At 35.3% G+C, this 22,071-nt stretch overlaps 2 protein-coding genes and 1 long non-coding RNA gene across 3 annotated transcripts in view; 1 reads left to right on the top strand and 2 right to left on the bottom strand.

Annotated features, from left to right (window-relative positions):
- LOC140060743 (uncharacterized) overlaps positions 1–15,690 on the bottom strand; it is a 29,687-nt gene extending 13,997 nt beyond the window's left edge. Inside the window, exon 1 of the long non-coding RNA XR_011847362.1 lies at positions 15,553–15,690. This is a non-coding gene — a long non-coding RNA (uncharacterized lncRNA). The remainder of the gene's footprint in view (positions 1–15,552) is intronic.
- LOC140060714 (exocyst complex component 5-like) lies at positions 851–13,711 on the bottom strand. Its single transcript, XM_072107032.1, has 17 exons — positions 13,640–13,711; positions 12,568–12,819; positions 11,835–12,032; positions 10,773–10,837; positions 10,631–10,659; positions 9,939–10,048; positions 9,461–9,505; positions 8,984–9,124; positions 8,391–8,470; positions 7,700–7,909; positions 6,846–7,008; positions 5,995–6,227; positions 5,170–5,256; positions 4,675–4,783; positions 3,912–4,127; positions 3,090–3,191; positions 851–2,751 (listed from the first exon to the last, which is right to left on the bottom strand). The coding sequence occupies exons 1-17, from the start codon at positions 13,661–13,663 to the stop codon at positions 2,665–2,667; spliced, it is 2,151 nt and encodes a 716-aa protein (XP_071963133.1). The 5' UTR covers positions 13,664–13,711; the 3' UTR covers positions 851–2,664.
- A 154-nt stretch (positions 15,691–15,844) lies between the features above and the next one.
- LOC140061284 (uncharacterized) lies at positions 15,845–21,830 on the top strand. The gene is made up of 9 exons (XM_072107793.1): positions 15,845–16,169; positions 16,628–16,948; positions 17,779–17,820; positions 18,230–18,265; positions 18,670–18,851; positions 19,329–19,735; positions 20,351–20,453; positions 20,752–20,917; positions 21,649–21,830. Exons 1-9 carry the CDS (start codon positions 15,845–15,847, stop codon positions 21,828–21,830), a joined length of 1,764 nt encoding a protein of 587 aa, XP_071963894.1.
- Positions 21,831–22,071: the final 241 nt, after the last annotated feature.

Consider the following 22,071-nt stretch of genomic DNA (forward strand, 5'->3'; position numbering starts at 1 on the left):
GGAAATGGGCAACTGTTTTTCCACCCGGTGACGTAATTATGACGTCGACGTCACGGTTTCCACCCGAAACTACCTTAAATTGAAATTGGTAGCGGCTCCCGGATGGAAAGTTTTCGTAGAAGCAGGTTTCCTCGCGTTCGCCGAGTCTGAAAGTTAAGGCAGACCGAGGAAGCTTGCCGGCTGTGTTGACTTTTTCGTGTTCGTGATCTTCATGATGATCCATTAGGTCAACGGCCATTTTATTGACGTCAAATTGCTCGATGTGCTGGCAAGACACAAAAGCCATTAGATGTAAAGATAACACAACCACGAAGATTTTCATCATAAAAGTTGCCTTTCGTATGCTTCCGTACAAGAAGACTATCCGGACACGTAGTAGCCGATTAATTGTGAATAAAATCAAGCTGTCGAAGCACACACTTTAAACCAACTAAAATAAATAAAATCAATCGCATACATTGTTAACAGTGTAACAGGTTGTCGCAATGATATTGGCGGGCTTTGTTCGTCTCGCTAAATTGCAATTGATTGGTTGTCTGTTTGTTACGTCACATGTTCATGTGGCAGGTTATTACGTAACTAAAACAGTGTACACAAAAGCTAATCTGGGCTCCAGACGGAGTTTTGTCTTAATATTAGTAAAAATATAAATATTTTTGCACATATGGCGTTTCATACGTGTATTACTTGAGTTTGTATTTTCAGAAAAAAATCGAAAAAAAAAAAAAGACAATGAATACGGACTTGGGGCAAGTCTACACAAACGCATAATTAAATCGTTACATTTACTTAAATGCATGTAAAAGTGAAATAAAAATAAAAACCGTTAAGCAATACTGTTAAAACCGATATATTTCTTTTATTTACAAAAATGTTTCAAATTGGTATTTATTAGAAAGAAATCTAATGAATTTATTATCGCTTGTTGTGACACGTCATCGCTTGCAATGTTTTTCTGTAGGCCTATATTAAACAATCAGGGGTGAAATGTATGTTCCAGTAAAGGGAAATTAAAAAAAAAACGTTAAGCAATACTGTTAAAACCGAAACACCGTGTTTATATTTCTTTTATTTACAAAAATGTTTCAAATTGGTATTTATTAGAAAGAAATCTAATGAATTTATTATCGGTTGTTTTAACACGTCATCGGTTGCAATGTTTTTCTGTAGGCCTATTATACAATCAGGGGGTGAAATGTATGTTCCAGTATATTAAAAATGTTTAGTTTGTAAAGTAGTAATTTATTTCTACAACATATTAATATATTTTCTTAAATTCTGCTCAGTTGTTTTCTTAATATATTTCATGCTATAAATTCTATGTAAAACTGATTATAAATCCTTTCTTGTTTAAATTAAACTAAAATATGTTTCTCGTGCAACTAGCAGTAAAGAGCTAAACAAATTTTAAGCCAGTGTACGCTCATTGTTATTCGGTGAATTTAAACTCCGCGTGACACTATGAACGCTTATGTGGAGCCATGTTTTGGGTTTCTAAACAATTATGATATCTTAAGCTTAAACTATCAACCTATAGACGAAAAATAAGTGATGTGCCCATATACAGACACGATGACATCATATGACTACCATATTTGGGCACATCACACTTTTTTTGTCAAACTAGTTTGATAGTGTTTTTTTATAAACAATTGTAGGCACACACAATCGACCCACTTTTCAAGAGTTGGGTTCACTTGTTTTTAATAGATTTTATGTAAAAATGCTGATATCGCATTTGTTACTACTGTATTTAAGACAATTGCGCACTCAAAAGATTGTTTTTCAAACAAAAATATTGGCTGTATGTACTGTGTTTATATTAACTTTAAAAAAAAAATTTTTTTTCATTAACAAAATTTAGGAAAGACAGTCTCTGCCAATTCCTATAGAAAATCATGACATTATATTGCACAACAATAATTTCCCCGCCACCAATCCCACCCACATACTTCTCAACCTCTCCGCTAACTTCTCTGACACCAGCGTTGGAAAGACTGTATTATTATAATACGTCCAAAAACACTGTAGTTGGCCCCACTTTAGTTTTCCCTACTTTACTTGCCCATGTTTTACTTGCCCATACTTTCTTTGTCATGCATGAACAAACATCTACCAATCATGCTATATTTTAATCTCTTTACAGTTTTAAATTGTTAAAATTATAATTATTTTCTTCTGTGCCTCATTTTAAGTCACGTGCAAGGCGATTTTACAGCTCACTATGTCGGTCGGTCGGTAAACACTAACTTGAGCACGCGACTGCAGCCACGTATATGGCCTTATTCTTTCTTGTTTTTGTTTGGTGTGCATTGAAACGATGTCACCAACTGCAGTGGCAATAATAATGTATGCTGCTACAGTGCTATAGTATATGTCTCTCGACAAAGTAGGTCAGAGTGTTAATAACCCCCTTTTTGTTCTTAAAAAAACTATTATAGTCTCGCATTATTTCTTTTTAAAAACAAAATATCCGAATAAAATAAAAGCTATGTGAATAAGAGATGTCTTATACCGGCTAAACTGTTCCCGCATGCATATTCCTATTTATAATATAACATTATAAAGCTGCCCCAGCTTATTCTTTAATATTTGCAATTTCAACACCCCTGTACAAATATCTGGCCAATGACAATGAATAGCTGCTGTTTTTGTATGTATTTGTTACTTAAGTTGTTGAGCAATCTTTGCTGTCTTAAAATCTGCCCTCAACTGAACAAAAGACATCACAGTTGATCTGTCTAACCCAGCCTGTAATATCATAAAATTAACAGAGTTAAAATAATATAATTTTTCCTATACATGTCAATGTAAATATTGATACATGCTTTACATATTTTAATTTGTTAATCAAATACTCCATCTTAAATAAAATACACTTGTTATGGTAATGGCTCTACAGTAAATAGTCATAATAATCCCATACTCAAGTTTAATCCCATGCCTAAGTTTAATCCCATGCCCAAGTTTAATCCCATACTCAAGTTTAATCCCATGCCCAAGTTTAATCGAAAGCCACAGAATAATCCAACTCTAATTTGGACATAATAAATGAACTTCTATAACTACTATAAAAATACTATACTTACCATTTGTTCTCCTGTGATAATCTGTTTCAAATTTTCAGGGACGACAACAAGAAGGTTACACAAGGCATGGAGCATTTCAAAAAGAGAATTCACAAGACCACTCTACATAAAAATAAAAGACAAAGGTTAAAAAAGTTCCCTTAAGGGTGTCCCCTGGAAAGGGGTTGGTTGTAAAAAAAATATTGCCTCTTGTTCATTTCACAGGAAAGTGTTCCCTCAATAGCGGTGTCCCCTCAATAGCGGTGTCCCCTTTAATAGAGGTGTTCCAAAGGATAGGTTCTATTGTAGTTTGTGTACTAACCAATTGTTAAAGGTTTAATGTATTAAACTATTTCAAAAGCCTTTAGAGCCAGTTTGTTAAACGGTGCATTAGAGTATGTATATCATGATCTAATGCGATTATTTTCTTTAAATGTGTAAACACTGTATTATTTGTATATATTATATATTGCATTACCTTATAAACTTGTAGAAGAACACCTTTATTTTATGGTGAACAAGCTTTATATTTTGTACTATTGTATTTTATATTTTGTGAATAAATAAAGATTTTGATTGATTGATTGATTTAATATTTCTCAAATATATCTGTCTTTTCAATTTATCATATTATTTCAACCACCGTTAGGGCACAATTTTTTAAACAGTGCATTAGAGTATGTTAACATGATTTATATGTTTGATATTACTCAAATATGTCTGTCTTTTGTCTGTCATCATGCTATATTTTGAAAGCCTTTAGGGCACAATTTGTTATAAACGGTGCATTATAGTATGTATACTAATAAACAGTGTTCGTTGAAAAGCAAGATGAAAACATACAGTGAATGCCTTAGCAGTTCTTCTATATTCATTAACATCACAAATGACCAGCATTGCTCCCATTGAGTTATAAGTGAAGCTTTGTAGATGATCTAGGATTACACGATGAAATCTTATTCCAAACTCGAGTCGCACAGCACCGACATTTTTGCCGTCAAGACAAGCGTTCAATTTGCCTGCCTGCTGCTCAACAAACTTAAGAACTTTAGCACAGGCCTGAAAAAAGAAAAATTTCCTCATCTTTATCGTTTAAAATTATTAGTATATCACCCGGGTGGTTTAGAATTAATGTTCGGGACCTGTAGTGTATTTATATATATATATATGGTAATTGATGTGGGCGTATAAATTTGATTTCTGGTGCGCGTGCACACAATTGAGAGACTAGTGCTCCGCCGTACCACGCCAAGAATGTTAAAAAGTCGTTATCCAATCGAATTTGAACTATACCATGAAATCCCCCGTGGTCTAATGGTGAGGACATCTGCATATCAAGCAGAAGGTTCCAGGTTAGAATCTTGGTTGAGGCTACTTTTTCTTAATCTCACAGATTTCCTTATCTTTATCGTTTAAAATTAATTAATTAACTTTTAGTTTATCACCGGGTGGTTTAGAATTTATTCTGTGCCTGTGATGTTTATGTATGGTAATAGACAAATTTTCCATTTTTTACAATGTAAAAAAAGAGCCTGTGATTTAAAGAAAACTACAAAACAATTGACAAAGATTTAAATAGAAGCACACAAATGCAAATCTAACTTACCTGTGTTGATAACTCTGTAGGCATTTCTTCAGTTTCAGGTTTAAAGTCAGATTTCTTTTGCTCTGCTGATAAAATATGCTTTATCCATCCACACCAACAATTCAACGTTCTGAAAAAAACACCACATAAATAAATTAGCAGAAATAGTAATATTTCCAACAATATACTGCAGTAAAAGTAAATTAGACTAATGTTTTCTTCTTCATTATAACATGAGTTCAAGGATGTAGCCAATCAGACGCGCTGAAATGAGTCATGTGTGCGCTCTTTATTTTTTTACTAGAGCACAGCAAAAAAAGCATAACAGCACTGCGTGTAAATCTTATGGCAAAATACCAATTACGCTAGGGGCTGCACGATTTACGGGTAGGAACCAGTGGTCACCACAGCTCGCATTAATTAATTAATCATTAATTTGGTCGCCGAGCAGATTTGTGCTTGCTGAAGTAGGCCTAGCTTCTAGGCACAAAAAGATAAGTGAAAATAGTTTCCTACCTGTCTAAACCATTTTCAATTTTTGCTTCCATTTGCTCCTTTATCTCTCGTTTCTCTTGCACACACTGGCTGTACATTGGCGAGGAACTAAATACAGAAAATATAAAGTACAATAAAAATATAAAAAATATACACATAATATAGAAAATATACACATAATATAGAAAATATACACATAATATAGAAAATATACACATAATATAGAAAATATACACATAATATAGGAAATATACACATAATATAGAAAGTATACACATAATATAGAAAATATACACATAATATAGAAAATATACACATAATATAGAAAATATACACATAATATAGAAAATATACACATAATATAGAAAATATACACATAATATAGAAAATATACACATAATATAGAAAATATACACATAATATAGAAAATATACACATAATATAGAAAATATACACATAATATAGAAAATATACACATAATATAGAAAGTATAACACTCAAGTTATGTAAGACATATTAAGATATTGGACATGATCTTCAAGTATATTAACAAATACTACCAAAACAATACTGTATAACTACTGTATTATCTATATTACGGGTTTTTGATTTGATGTCAATTCATTTTGAGCATGTATTGGGATGCGTGTCCTCGTTCCAATCCTTGTGACACAGGTTTGATGGTTTCTAGGTCGAGACGATGACCGATGGCACATCGATTGACCTGATCTAGGTTGGTCATCCAAAATATGGTCGTAATATCAATATGGGACTGTTGTTTGTTCAATTTTAAGAGCAAGTATAAAAAAAGCATTGTCAAATGTCAAGGACGACAGAAAGACTAACCTAATAAGTGGAACTAGAAGTTCACTGAACTGTTTCTCTAGAAGATGAAAGACTGCGTTTGCCTGCCTTGCTACATCAATAAAGTAGCCCTGAGGTTCTGTCTTAGGCTCATTGGATGGTATGCCTTGCAAGCCTATTTCCAAGGCATAGTCTATGTGGTCTATGCATAAGTAGTGGGTTAGGAGCTTAAAGATGTTCACAGCATTAACAGCAAGGTCAGATTGGTTTGAAAGCTGAAATAAAATCAAAACTGATAATTGCTGCAATTCAAATGACAATACATTTTTAGGCTAAAACATAGTAAATGCACGGTGTTTTAAACTGGCCAATTACATTGTATCATTTTGTGAAGTGGCCAAGCAGTCAAGTCAGGGGCAACACCTTAATCCTAGTCATAATAGTTAATTAGTAGGTTTAAGTCTTCTATTATTATAGTTTAACAACTTAAAAATAGGGGTCCAGTGTACATGCATTATATGGTTCATACACCCTGAACCCAGGGCATCTTTCATGATTTGATGTTACAGCAGCTATGGTGAGCTGCTGTTTATATCGGTTTCACCTGCACCCTTGAATCACATTATACAGTAGCTTTAATTGCAATAAGGATTATCCCACCAAGAAATTTAAAACTGTCCTGGTTATAGAATAGGGACAATTACAGTAGAAACCCCCCTTTGGATCACCCCTATTAAGGGGACATTTTTATATGAAACAAAGAGAAATATATGTATTAACACTATAGCAAACTATAGGGACATTTTGTTTGGATCCTAAGGTGTCCCCTTAATATGGGTTTTACTGTAAGTATAAACCTTGCTACACTTAGAGCAGATAAAAAGAAAACATACCAATTTGCATCTGGTTAACGCATGTTTGGATTCGTTGATTAAGTTTAATGACAGCTCTTGAGAGATGAATGGTTCTCCCCCATAGTCAACATGACTGCTGCCACCAAGATTCAGATTAGACAATGGAGTTTTGGTTCTCAACTTGTTCTGAAGTTCATGTAAACTGTGATATAAAGTGATATTAATGTTAATCTTGTTCTATAAGCTCAAGCTTTCAAAAACATGATAGCCAACTGTAATTCCATGTCTGTCCCTCATTAAGCTATGTCTACACTATCAAACAATGTGACGCTGTGCCCATATATGGACATGATGATGTCATATCAATACCATATTTGGGAATATCAAACTAGTTTGATAGTGTAGACAGTACATGTACACTTGAAGCATAGTGTAGTAAATCAGCAGACCTAATTCCTCAAACTTTTTACTGTTTATATGCTAGCAGACCTAATTCCTCAAACTTGCGCTGTTTATATGCTAGCAGTTGGAGTAGATCATCATACCTCTATCATTTTTCTCTTTTTTGTGCAGAGAATCATATAGACCATGCCCATTTATGCCTGTGTGTTGTATCATGATGAGTACAACTACTAATTCCCCTATGGAAGGCCTTGGTGCACTGTATCTCAACTGCTATTCCCCTATGATCCTCTAGATCATGGGACAACTAGAACTGTACATCTGGAGATAGGCACCACTGGGAGAGATGGCTTATGCCTGTGTATCGTATCATGATGAGTGCAACTACTAATTCCCCTATGGAAGGACTTGGTACACTGTATCTCATCTGCTTGGCCGATACGATCCTCTAGGTCATGGGTCAACTAGAACTAGAATGCGACAATACATACCCTCCTTGCTGGTCAAGTCTCTTCTTGGTATGGTTAAGTGATTTGTAGTACAATCTAAGATGCTCCGTCATCTTGCTTTTCAAATGGTCCATCTCCAATTTAACATAGTCATCTAAGTATTTTCCAAACACATGTTTCATCTGCCGGTTCAAGAAGTTTGAGTCTGAGCCCAGTCGGAAACTACCTAACCCTTTGGTAAGTTTTGATGTTCTGTAAGATAAGCAATACATGATCAAGGCTTAATGTAGAATACAGTACATTTAATAAATGATTGGCTAACATTGACCATTGAAATTGGTGAAGCGTGAAGTTAGTACTGTGCTATATTATGGTAGTTTCTATCAACATAGACCCACTGTAGTAATTAATCATCATGTGATGTTCCCATATATGGACACGATGATGTCATTTCACTACCATATTTGAGCATATCACTACCATATTTGGGCACATCACACTATTTTGTCAAACTAGTTTGATAGTGTAGACAGAGCTTCAGAGTACATGTACAGTTGAAGCATAGTGTTGTAAAGTAAATTGTAAGGGTTTAGTAACAGTGGAGATATCCTGCCCTGAATAGACATAGCTTACGAGTACATACAGAGTAGTTAATAGCGATATGTGCCAATAAAGACATTGCTCTGTTTCAGAACTGTTTAGGCAACAGAGCAAAGAAAAGCATATACTGTACCTTGCATATAGCTCATACAGTTGAGAAAGAAATTTATCCGTGTCTTCTCTTGTACTACCAAGTCGATGTTGAACATGGCACTGCAACCAAAACAATATAAAATTCAACTGTACAGTGGTGTTAACTGCTAGTATTAGCACTCAATGGCTAAAGGGACTTTGTTTTTTATGCTAAATACATATTACAATTGCAAAATTATAATGTGGTTGGTATGTTATATAGCTCTAAACCTATGTTTTTCATTGTTTTCCCAACAAACAATAACAAATGGGGGTTTCCCAGTGTACTACTTCACACACAGCCACTGTCCCAAACTCATCATGTATTTACACTGGGCCCTCTGGAAGAGGCTACCCAGTATAAAGAATAAATAATAATAATAAACTTTAAAAAAGGCATTAAAAATGTTGAAAAAGGCTAAAAACGCCCTTTTATGTCCCTAGCGTTAGATGCCCATTATGGGCCCTAAATCTTAGGCTTTCGCCATTGTGTATATACATTATTAAAGTATGCTGACATGTTTAATATGGTCAGATGTATATCATTAGTATTAGTCCTATTATTGCCACACCTAAATCTAAATAGTGTCCTACCTTTAACACTTGTTGGTACAGACACTGCACAAACTTGCCCATTACAAGTTCTGGTGTACTGAAAACTTCTTGCGTTAAGAAGTTCACCTGTCTACAGATTGGCATAAGATCATCATAGATGTCTCTAAAAACTTGTAAACTCTGTGAAATAGATTAAAAATAACACACTTTATTAAGATTATGCGAATCCAGGAAGTTCGGACAGTGCCGAAAAGCCACACTTTTAATATGCTTTTATTTTTCGCTTTTTATCTAGTTTTAAAACATGTTTGAACTATCGTCACATTGTTGTAAACACAATAACAATACCCACATTTTTTGGATTTTGGTATTGGAAGACTTGTATCATATACTGTATTTAAATTGTATATAATATTGTTAATTTTACTATATTAAAATGAATATGAAAATTTACCCATATTTAAATTGTATATAATATTGTTAATTCCAGTATATTAAAATGAGTATGAAAAATACCTTTTGGTTTGTTTCAATGAAAGACTCAACACATCGGTTGTAACCCTGAAAAAAACATATTACTGGATTAATAAGGGCTAATTATGAGGGCTTAAGCTCTGTTTACACTATCAAACTTGTGACAACAAGATGTGATGTGCCCATATATGGACATGGTGATGTCATATCAATACCATATTTGGGCACATTAGAGTTTTTTGTCAAACTAGTTTGATAGTGTAGAAAGAATTTCATGTACAGGCCAGTCATTATTCAGTGGCGTAACGCAGAGGCCTGATGCCCCTGGTTTAGGAACCCTAAGTGGCCCTTCAACGCTGGAGGCCTTGGGTGTTTTTAGCCCTTTTCGACATATTTTACTGCCTTTTTCCTCTGGGCACTGCTCAGGGCCCCATAAGCTCCGGGGCCCCTGGGTTTAGCCAGTAAACGCTCATAGCCGTTACGCCACTGTCATTATTATCACTAGATGTGGGTGGATTACCTTAAAATTAAGCAAGATGTCCGCCAGTTCTCGCATTCTTTGTTTATCACCATCTTTATGAGCATTGTCAAATTCACTGATTAAATTACTTTCAATAGTAATGTATTGGTCTGCAAAGAAAACAATCATTCAGAAAACATCGTGTCTGTATATGAAACAGAAATTCTAATAAAGAATATCTGTTGTTGCTTCTCTTTAACATTTACAAACTATCATTTATTTCTGCATTATCATGTACTATCAAGGCCAGTAGCGAGAAGTTAAAAACAGACGATGCAAAGATGTTTTAAATATGATTATTAATATAAAATATACGATATGTGCTGGGTAATTGAAGTGGGTGGGTGGTGAAAATTGACAATGAGATGAGGCGAGCATCTCGTCTGCCTCATGCTAGCTACGGCATTGACTGTCATTGGTATTTTTACATTTGTAGCTCACTATGTCGGTCAGTTGGTCGGTCGGTAAACACTAACTCAAATTTGAGCACGCGACTGCAGCCATGTATATGGCCTTGTTGGTATTCATCACTGTATATTTAATCTATATTTCAGTACATATACATGATAAATATCAGAAGACAAGTCTTATTAATTTTAATCATTATAATTATGTTTATATCCTTTGGCAAGATTCTTCTCTAGATTTATGTTTTATCTCTCACTGAAGAACGGAATAAATATTTTTCTAACCTGTTATTCTTTTCTTTGGATGTGCAAACCTATCAAAGAAGAAAAAATGGATTAACAAAAAAAACGGTTTTTAGTACTAAGGAATGGAGGAAAGTATGTTGGTAAAAGTAGTAGAGAAATAATAGGACATATTGTTACATACTTATCTGAAGGCAGCTCTTGGGCAATTAGATATAACTTTTGTATCACATCTGCAGCTTCATTTAACTAAATAAAAAAATAATGGTAAAAAAATTAAATTATTACCAAAACATAACATCACCACATTAAAGGACAACTTTACCGAGAACCATATTTTGGCAACATATTTAGAATGTACATATGATTTCAGAACAATTGCGCGAATTAGTATTTTGCCGCGCACGCTCTTCCGAAGCGCCAACAATTGCTAGTAAACACACTTTTTGAATAAATTGTTGAAAAAAATATAAATGTAGAATTTGTTTATTGTTTAAAAATTGGATATTGAAGTGTTTCAGACTAACAGACTAAACATTTTGGCAAATTTAAGCAAATTAGGTCAAATTAGCAATTTGAAATGACGGATACCTATCTCTTGTATGTTAATAACAGTGAAAACTCATGTGGTAGATTTTGCTAAGCACACTTGACATCATAGCAATTTACGGCAATGGCTGTACAGCGAGAGCGTGCGGCAAAATCGCAAATCTAAATACGTTGTCAAAATATGATTCTCGGTAAAGTTGTCCTTTATGCACTTGTCAATTGTATGACCCACTATACAACCCCCGGGAGAGGTGAGTCATGGATGCTTCATTTACAAATAAATACTGACGCAGGGGTGCGTCAAAAAACCTAGATGGTACGTCACATCAATGAACAATGGTGGGTCAATGTCCGTCCCTTTACCACCCACCATATCAATAAACAACATGGTCACAGTGCGTCAACATGGGTGCGTCATGGTCACCAAAAGTAAGTTACATTTTTGACGCACAAGTGCTTTATGGTATTCATAAAGTTATGACACACATCGGAACGAATGACGCACCTCTCCCAGGGGTCGTATAGTGGGTCATACAATTGACAAGTGTATTAATACACAAATAAATAGAAATGAATAGCGAAAAAAAAATATTGAAATTAATGCTTTTCAACTGTATGGCTTAACAAACCTTACAAATTTTTCACCTGATCTACACTAGAATACTTCGAAAAAATTTGGAGTTTGTTTAATTAATACCTGAAATGGGTCACTGAATATTTCAGCTTGAGGTTCAAATTCGTTAGTGAACATAAAGAAGTAGTGTATGAGTTTTTGGGCTTCCTGGTCTCTAGCTCTGGGTGTGTTTACACCTTCAAGTTGGTCACCAAGATGGACGACTTTTGTTGCTACAGAACTAATATGCTCATCCAACTCTTGAAAGTTTGTAAAAGCTTTCTGTAAAATAAAAACAAGTAGGTTTGGTTTAAGCTCTGTCTACATTATCAAACTAGTTTGACAAACAAAGTGTGATGTGCTTAAACATGATAGTAATGTGGCCAAATATGGTAGTGATATGACATCATATTTTAGTGCAGAAGTTTACCAAATGTAAGCGTGTTGTAAATCGCACACCTCAAAGGCAGTTTAGGGAGTGTGCCTGAAAAGACAAGGCCTGGGGCACATCACATTTTGTGTCCTATAAAGTTTGATAGTGTAGACAGAGCTTACAAAACAATATAGTAGGCCTTTAGCTGTCTAAATATTTGTGGTCCTAATGTAGCTTTTTTTAAGGCTTGTACTGTAAGATTTTCAACCAGCCCAAGAAAAATGAAGAGATGTAGTAGATTATTGAAGAGATAGAAATATATTAATAAGTAATTTGACAAATCACAAGCAATTGACATGAATCGTTTATGATTGGTCAAATACCTTTGTGTGTATGTGTTTATGTTGCACACTGGGAGTAAATCTTTTACAGAACCGCACTTACCTTATTAGTCTTGCGAAGTCCGTCAACACTCACAGCGTGCCTTGTCCTTTCACTCTGTAGTGATAATTCTTCCTTTTTAATTTTTTCATCCATCTTCATACTCATTAGCTTAAGTTCTTCTATGGTACATTCAAACGCGATAAGCATTTTCTTAGCATCAAATGTTCCCGTCTCATCTCCATTTCTTTTATTTTCACCTTGAACCCGCCAAGCCAACTGTTCAACAAAATGGCTAGGTTCAAAGTAAGGATTCTAAATTAAATACAAAAACAGTATTTAATTTCTTAATATTAATAACAGGCCTACTTTTATAACCAATTTGATAAAAAAAAATTAACTAGGCCATTTTTTTTTCAATACATTCTTTAGAAATTGGATTCTTCTTCAATCATAATTGTATAGGCCTAGGCTAACTATGCCTAAGCCTAATATTATTATAAAATTATCATCATCATCATCATTCATAAAAACCATCTATTATATTATCTAACTAGGCCTATAACATATACTCCAGGTCACGCCCAACTACTTGTTTAGCTGAGATAAGAATGAAATAAGCCTTATCTCATCCCAAGTGTTTAGTTTTATTACCCTAATTTGATAAAGAAAAGTTTTTAAAATAGGCCAACTTTATATTTAATATTTAGAAATTAGGATCTTCTTCAATTCAATCATATATAGGCTAGGCCTAGGCCTAGGCCTAATTTAAGTCTAAAATATTACTAATTATATAGGCTTATAAAAATCAGAAAAATGTAACCATATCTGTTAATATTATCTATTCTAGGCCTAATAACTATCTACTATACTATACGACTAAGTGTTTAGCTTTAGCCTAGTTTATAGTAACATTACTATATTAATGGACGAAACGACCACAAAACACAATATAAGGCAGAAACAACACTGTTCCTCCTATCATGTTTTGTTAGCTGTGGGGCGAGGCCTACTCTAGTTTGGGGTTAGACTTCGAAATAGGGTCTTAGTATTAGGTAATATAATTTGATAATCATTAGTTCGTACATGTAACAATTGCTGAACAAATTAAACTTAAAACTAACATGATTATTACCTCAAATTCTTTCATAGAAGACATTTTCTAAGCTAGGCCCTAGGCCCTCTGGAGAAATTTTACACAGCAGAGAGATTTGTTTTCATCACCGGCCCTCTATCGACGACTTCAAACTTTTTTTTAATTGGTCAGCTATCAAAACTTATAAATTTACATATTATATTATATGGTGCACGTGCATGCCATTTTATAGTCAAGTCTATAGTAAAAATGCGGTAAAACTAAACTACATTCTGTGCCTTTGTTCGTTATATACATTGTTGCTATTGCAGGCATGGGTTATCACATATTGGAAATGGCCTTTTGAAGGTTTAAACGACATTTGAAAACTACTAACACAGTCGTAATCGGCCCTTTATTTGTTTTTCCATGATGATACTGATATCAGGATAATTGTTGATTTATAATCTATGTGAAAAATATACATTGAAAACACCTGTTGCATCTATTATCAGCTTAGGTTACTGACATAAACTGAGACAGACAAACATCGGAGTTAAAAACAAAAATCATATGGACAGTTTGTTTGAAATCAAAGTTGAATTGAAATTATACAGAGAGTGCAGTGCGCATTTCATCAAAGAAATACATCACACCGATAGAAAAAAAAAACTTTTACACAGGGGTGTAGTGTAAAAACTAGTCTTAGAAATTATTGTGTGTATAATAATAGTAGGACTAGTTCATTCTTTAGCGCACATAAGCAAGCTGTCAATGCACTGTATACCACCCATATACAGTAGGCCAAAACAATTATTATTCGTCCCACAGTTCCAACAGGTACAAATATAGGGCCTAAATTGTAAGTTTTCATATTTAATAAAATGAAACAATTAGAGCTGAAATGTTGAGTTCGGTGGTCATCGGAAGTTTATAATGTTAAATATTAACCAACTGTTATCTACTCACTAAGCATTGATAAATAAAATTAATTTTTCACGACTAATAAACGACGTACATACATTTTGATGATGAGATCGTGTAACTTTTGCCACACGGTGTCTGATTATAATGCGCTTATCGTATATCGCCTGATATACGTGACGCACGCACGGACAAAGATCGTGTTGCATGTTATATATTCCAAATTATTTGTTATACTAATTATAATCATCATTGTGTTCGATTGATGTGAAATGATCATTTTTAGAGACACGATGGCATTTTCAATGGTACCGGTACTCGTCTTATGTTTGTTGCCATTTTCAATGGGTAAGTACAAGGTGGCAGAAAAAGACTTTGTTTTAAGCCAATGATTTTCCTTAAGCTCTGTCTAAACTATCAAACTTTATGTTACAACAAAATGTGATGATCCCATATTCGGTCATATCCCTACCATATTTTATCATATCACTACCATTTTTGGGCACACCACACTTTTTTGTCAAACTAGTTTAATAGTGTAGACACAGAGCTTAAAGTATTTTTTTTAAATAACTTAAGCAAATATGTTTACATTATGTTTTCTTAAATCTTAGATAGAGACATCCTTTCCATAAGATAAAAGGAGCTGGTTTGATAAATAAAGCCTATGAGTTTTTCACTTAATTAATGTCTTCTTAACTATATTGGCTTCTATAGGCAAAACGATTCATAAATGCTCGCCATATTGTGTTATACAAAACCATGTTATACATCTACACCAAGCTGTATAGTATATAACAAATACGGTAACAATATGCTTTTAACAAATACATTTTTTACGACGGGTATAACTACAAGACCTCACATATCGAGAGTGATGTGACACACTTTGTAATTGTTTTTTTTTAGCTTTTCATTTATCTGTTTTTGTATATCTCAGAGCAAACATAATTTCTATGTATAAATATATGCAAATGACAATAAATGGAAGTAATTTTTCCACTGATGAATGAATGAATGAACAAAACTCAAATAATTATAGAAATTACCTATCATTTATCACGGTATGCTATTGTGATGATGATGTACGAAGTTGGTGATGAGAATGACGACTTATTACGATCTGCGCAGCGTGTTTGCTGCTGGGAACTTTTGAAGATGATTCAGCTAATATGTGTTTTGTTTCAAACCTGTAAAACAAAGCAAATCTGGTTTATTTATAATCAATTATTTGGTGAAATAATAACAAAAGATTCATCTCTAATGCATTCTCAAAACACTCGTCTTTCTTCAACCTGCTGAAATATACCATTTTACTTCCACATAGCATCGACATTACATATGCGTTTGACGGGACCGCAACCACACGAAGGACGAGTTGAAATTTGGACAACCATTGGCCGTAACAGCGAATGGACGACAATTTGTGGCAACGGATGGGATATGCGAGATGCTAACGTTACATGTAGAGAGCTTGGGTACATGGAGGCCGAAGAAGCCTTCGCCAACAGCGATATGTTTGGTGAAGGAACTGGAGTGATCTTTCTTAACGATGTCGATTGTCAAGGTACAGAATCGTCACTGGCTTACTGCCGGAATACGAATTGGGTCGAGCAGAACTGTACGCACCGTCGGGATGCAGGCGTCAGGTGCCGGCCTTTAGAAGGTAACGAAGTCTATTCTTTTGAAGAACATAAAATAATAAGCCGGTTGGTGCGTGTAGCTTGGTGATAGAAATTTAATTATAAGGATGAAAGAGTTTTTGTCACTGGTGGTGGTGGTATCTGGTGATGGTTTGTGGTAGCGAGTCTCACACGATTGCGTAACCATTGGAAGGACGACGGTATCATTTTTTGTTTTCCTTTCTGTATTGCCTTGCTTCTGGTACGCATGAAATACTATAAGATGACGGATTCATGAGGGGTAGGGTAGGCGAATGGGGGGGGGGGGGGGGGGGGGGGCTTATTCTGTAAAAAGAAAATGGGAACACCCTCCTTCTGTCGCGTGTTGTTTAGCGATGGTCGCCATCCCTGGAAAAATCCTGGAACCCCCTCTGTTTGTTGTTTCTGCCGACCATTAACAACCTCTTATAGTCTGTTCTTATTCTACCACTTTTCGCAATAGAGTCAATCCGATTAGTTGGAGGAAGCAACAGCTTAGAAGGAAGACTTGAGATAAATTATCAAGGTGTATGGGGAACAGTGTGCGATGACAGATGGTCAAACAGTAACTCGGACGTCGCTTGTCGACAATTGGGATACTCGTGGAGTACAGGTTTTTTTAGTGACGCACACTTTGGTGAAGGAACCGGCACAATTTTCCTGGACGATGTCTCGTGTTTTGGTGACGAAGATACTTTAGTAGAATGTAAAAATTTACTAGGCCCTAGGGGTAATTGTCTGCATGAAGAGGACGTTAGTATCGTATGCCATCAAGAATCAACAAGTATGTAAATCGACGTTTATGTCTTAAAATATTCTGGCAGATAAATGCGACACTAGTATCACAGAATTTGCCTATGATATTCCACAAAGTAGGCCCCAATAGATACAGGACCGAGTATCGACTAGCCCGAAATGTAGAGAGAGAAATATCCACTTAATTCAACATACGAAAGAACATCATTGCGTACGCTGACCTCTGCGACATAGCGCACTTATAACAATACACTTAAAATGTTAACGCTGCGTCAATGCGTTATAAGATCAAGGCAATCTAACAACAGGGTACTGAGCTCCGGATATCAAAGGGTTTATCTGTGGCTGCTACACCATCAGTTCCACGCCCCTTAAACAGACACCACGCCGCTAGAATAATATACATAATGGTACAGTAATGTTTTTTATTTGTCGCAGCCAGACATGAGATCAAAGGACTGTTACAAGTTCCTGTCTTGTAAAGGGGAGCTCAGTGTCCTGTTGTTAGATATTGCCTGGTTAGATTATTACTTAGTAATTCAACAACTTAAACATAGATTGTGAATGTGCTAAAATGCAAATAATGCGTGCGACGCAAAATGGCGTTAAAATAAAATTGATGACGATTAACGAACGAAAAGGGACAGACAGACTATGTTTTTGTGTGTTTCGTGTGTGAACGTGTCATTTCATTCAAGGGAAAAAAAACCATTGTTCATATGGCAAACTTATCGCAGTTTCCATTATATTTAAATGCATTATTGTTATATTAATATGGTGAATGAACTTGAATGTGTCACAACCCTTTTTTGAATTTGCAAAGCCTATTAATATTATCTATATCTATTTGTTTTGCAGCCGCTCAGACAACAAATGCAGTTGTAACAGATGCTTACGAAGGTAAGACTATGATACATAATAATTATATAACGTTTAGTTTACTAATTTAAAAATGTAATAATTTTTTTACGACGGCTTTATGACAATTACAATTGGTAAAGCGGTATTAAGCGGTAAACAGAAAACAAAACTATATACACAAAACGCGGAATCCGCTGAGGTTAGATGCACTTTGTACTACGTCACGTGGGACACAAGCTACGTGGTTTACCGCTTACACGTTATCGCTCGTCTGTGTAAATTATGATCTATTTTTATCAATATTATTCATTTACATAAAAACCTAGATCCGTCCGCGATATTTCTTTTCGCATCCCGGAAGGTGATTATTTTTTCTACCGCAATAGATACATCATTAGGACAATTAGAAACCGTGCGTTAATACACTTTACCATCTTTATTTTTTCAGAAACGACTCAACAGCAAGAAGAAAATATTCAAACAGGTACAGTATAATATAAAACATACTTTTCACTGAAAATACATTTTAAATTAGGAGTTTCCAATGAGCTAAAAACATTGTTTTTATTATGTCGGTCTTGCTTTGACGCGAAGCAGAAAGGTTTACGATTGTTACGTAATATATACCATATTAAAACATACATAATTTCATCTAAAAAGCTAAAGCTTGGTTCCTACTCAACGCAATGACGTAAGCCGCAATGAAAGCGAATCGACTAATCAAAAGCGAGGGATTATTGTGAACTATCGCTTTTGATTGGTCAATTCGCTTACGTTACGGCTTACGTCCTTAAATTGCGTTCAAGTGGGAACCAAGCTTTACAGAGGATAACTGTTGGGATAGTTAAGTTTAGTAGTTTAGTGACAATTAGTAATATTTAATTACAGATGTCCAATGCGGTGATTCATTTATGACTATATTGGTTGGCGATAGCTCCCTGATCGATCAAACTCACTTTCCACCACATCTACTGGATCCAAGTTGCACTGTGACGAGTCAGGTGGACATCGATGGTGTTTCTTGGCTTGCTTTTATGACAAGATACGATCAGTGCGGTACAACGGTTGAGGTAAGGTAGCTTCTAACCCCCCCCCCCCTCCTCCCCTCAATAATTTTCTTCTCAAATAGGTCTCACACTTCCCGATATCAATTTTCAAATTCAACAAATAAATGTATCCCATGAATTTTATTGTGTTAGACAGCGCACAGAGACTATTTGTATTTTGCGCTATACAAATTTAAAACCATTTACCAATATTGTTATCAGTCCAAAATTGGTTATGAATGAATTATTGGTACTGTATTGTATACCGGTATAGTATAATAAGCAAACTCTGTGATACACTGTCAAATATGTACACATTACGTTTGTACCATAGGCCACATAATTGAGATTGAGAGAATCGGATGTAGCCTCATATTCAATACGTTCATGGTTGAACTATGACAACCGTACGTGGAGGACATGGAAGACGGTGCACTGCATCCTAATAACGGCAAATAATGAGAAAATTGCTGATTATAATTTTACCGATTCTTTTTAAAGTTTTCAGACGATTTTGTCGAATACTCAAATTCGGTATTTTTGAAACAAGCCAGTTTGGATAAAGTGATTTCAAGAGAACACCAATTTGAATTTCCCGCCAAGTGCAAACTTCAGAACACCGGCAAATCGTCCGTTATATTCGACCCACAAGAGGTGTCCGTACTTGGTGAAGAAACAGACGGCAAAGGAAACTTTACGTTTACTTTAGATATATACCAACGTGCAAACTTCACCAATCCATATGCTGACAGTGATTATCCAGTAGTTGTTGATCTTGGTCAGACGGTGTACTTTGGTGCGCATGTGCTGTCGTATACAAAAGACGTAAAATTGTATATTGACTCATGTGTTGCAACAGCAAGTTCTGATGAATCTGCGGCGTTGAGATATGATCTGATACAAAACAGGTATCTTGGTTTAGACTTAAAAAATAATGTTATCTAAACAATCTTCTTCTTTATAAATACCGTACATGCGTATACACACCACGTGGAGAAAATAGTAGGCCCAACCGTGCATAATCTCCAGGCGTGTGGTTCCCACTAGGACGCAACGCCAGGACGTAACGCAACGCAAGGTTATTTGACAGATCGCAAGAGATGGGTTATTCGAACAGTTACATATGATTGGTCAGCTCGCTTGCGTTGAGTCTACGCCTTTGCGTTGCGTCGCTGTGGGAACCATTGATGGCAATTCCTTGACGAACAGTTACGAAAACAACTTCTGCTTTAAATTAAGTATATGGTGATTTTTATATTTACCAACAAATCCAGGATTTTACAGTGACATAATCAATATGAAATCGTAAATAAAGATACATAATAATGTCACCCAATTCTGTAGCTGTCATTAGTTACATCTTAACTGACTATTGCAAGTCATTGAGATATAAGCCTAGGTGCGGAATCCGGTACAAGGGAACTGGAAAACAATAGGCCTAACATTTAATCGGGGAGAAAAATGCGTCTAAACATTTTCTATAATTATCGTAAATTTACTAAATGTGTTTATTTTGTTTAAAGCTGCCCGTCTGATGCCACTACGTCGTTCGCAGACTCTCAGAGCACTGGACAAAATGTCTACTTTTTGTTCGACGCTTTCAGATTTGTTGAAGACCAATACTTGGTAAAGTCATCCCATTAAACTGTTTATTAAAATAGGTACATATAAAGCAACGCAATAGCGTCGCCGTAGATGCAACCGAGTTGACCAATGACGAGCGACCGTTCGGATAATTCATCGCTTGTGATTGGTCAACCCCTTACATTGAGTTGCGTCCTTATGTTCTGTATCTATTGGGAGAACAAAGTATAACAAAGCATATGCGATGTCATTATGGTATGTTACAATAGAACTTTATCAAACGATTATTTCAACGGGTCGTAGCTGAAGGAATAACCGAAATCATATTTTTCTATATAAGGTTTACGTACACTGTGCGATGTCCGTATGCAACGGCAGCGACCCGACATGCAGCAGATCGTGTGAACAGCGTAATAAACGATCTCCAATGACGTCATTGAAGACGAAAAAAGTAATAAAAGGACCATTGTTTTTACGCCAACCACCAGTAGAGGCCAACAGTGTGGGTAAGTAGGCCTGACGTTCGCAAGGATGGTACCAAGGTTTTCATATGAGAGGCCGAAATCTTTATGTTTTTATATACGTGTAAAAGAGATGAACATACACCATTATTATTATTCTTTATTGACAACTGGGGATAACAGTGTCCAACATGGCATACAAATAGTATGGTAGCCTACAAGCATGAACATAGCAATACCAAACTTCGATAATATTTTCACTAACTTTAAGAACTTCAAAAACAAATTTTGACAGGACAGTAATAAAGGTTCAATAGAAAATAAAAACAGGCTACGGCAATGTGTATATTAATAGTTTGGCGTATAAGTAGGCCTGGCATTGGTACCAAGGTTTTCATATGAGAGGCCGAAAGCTTTATGTTTTCATCTGCGTGTAAAAGAGGTGAACATACACCATACGTGTTAAAGCAAGCTACGCTTGTTGGCCGATGTATTTCATATAGAAAAATATTATGCCTGGTAGCAATATGATATCGGTACATAACACAATAAAGTGATAATGAAACGATGATGAGTATATCTGCGCGAGTGAAAAAAGCTGCTAGGCCTATATTGTGCGCTAATATCCTTTGCCATTCTTACAAGCGGATTTGGACAAAAATGGCACTTTAGTTTGTTCTTCCTCTCCTGATGATTCTTTTTCGGTACCGGTATCGTAACCTTTAAAAAAGAATGAAAAACTTTCTTTCAATTCATCAATTCCTTTTCTTTTTTAGAATACCAAGCGGACGCTCCAAGCTCCAAGAATGGTTTCACCACCCTGCCCGTCACTTCAATGCTCATCGCCATGAACATGCTCTTAATCGTCGGGGTCGCTGTTTACCTTAGATACAAGTCTTCTAAGAAAAACTCTTCTTCGCATCAATATCACCCTCTGTTTCAAGATGTCGAGGAGTAATTTAACAAAGAATATCGATACATAATTTTCATTTTTGGAAATTATAGGCCTATAGGTCTATATAAAAATAATTATATACAAATTATGTAATTGGTTTAGCCTTAGCCTACATTAATTGATAATAGTACAGAACTGTAAATGTATTAGTTATAATATAATATTAATAGTGAACCGTAAACCGCCGACGTCAACAACGTACGAGTTACGAAAGAGCTGTGAAAGTACATTATAACAAAGTTAT

Source organism: Antedon mediterranea, chromosome 10 (genome assembly GCF_964355755.1).
Source record: "Antedon mediterranea chromosome 10, ecAntMedi1.1, whole genome shotgun sequence".
In the NCBI taxonomy this organism is placed as follows: domain Eukaryota; kingdom Metazoa; phylum Echinodermata; class Crinoidea; order Comatulida; family Antedonidae; genus Antedon; species Antedon mediterranea.

Bases quoted from the DNA above. Each gene is read 5' to 3' on its own strand.
- LOC140060714 (XM_072107032.1), bottom strand. From the start codon at position 13,663: ATGTCTTCTATGAAAGAATTTGAG. The intron at 9,125-9,460 runs GTATTTTTCATA...TCTATTTCACAG, and splicing joins TCATTGAAACAAACCAAAAG to AGTTTACAAGTTTTTAGAGA. The intron at 8,471-8,983 runs GTAGGACACTAT...TTTTGGTTGCAG, and splicing joins TGTACCAACAAGTGTTAAAG to TGCCATGTTCAACATCGACT.
- LOC140061284 (XM_072107793.1), top strand. From the start codon at position 15,845: ATGCGTTTGACGGGACCGCAACCACACGAAGGACGAGTTGAAATTTGG. The intron at 16,949-17,778 runs GTATGTAAATCG...TTTGTTTTGCAG, and splicing joins ATGCCATCAAGAATCAACAA to CCGCTCAGACAACAAATGCA. The intron at 19,736-20,350 runs GTATCTTGGTTT...TTTTGTTTAAAG, and splicing joins TATGATCTGATACAAAACAG to CTGCCCGTCTGATGCCACTA.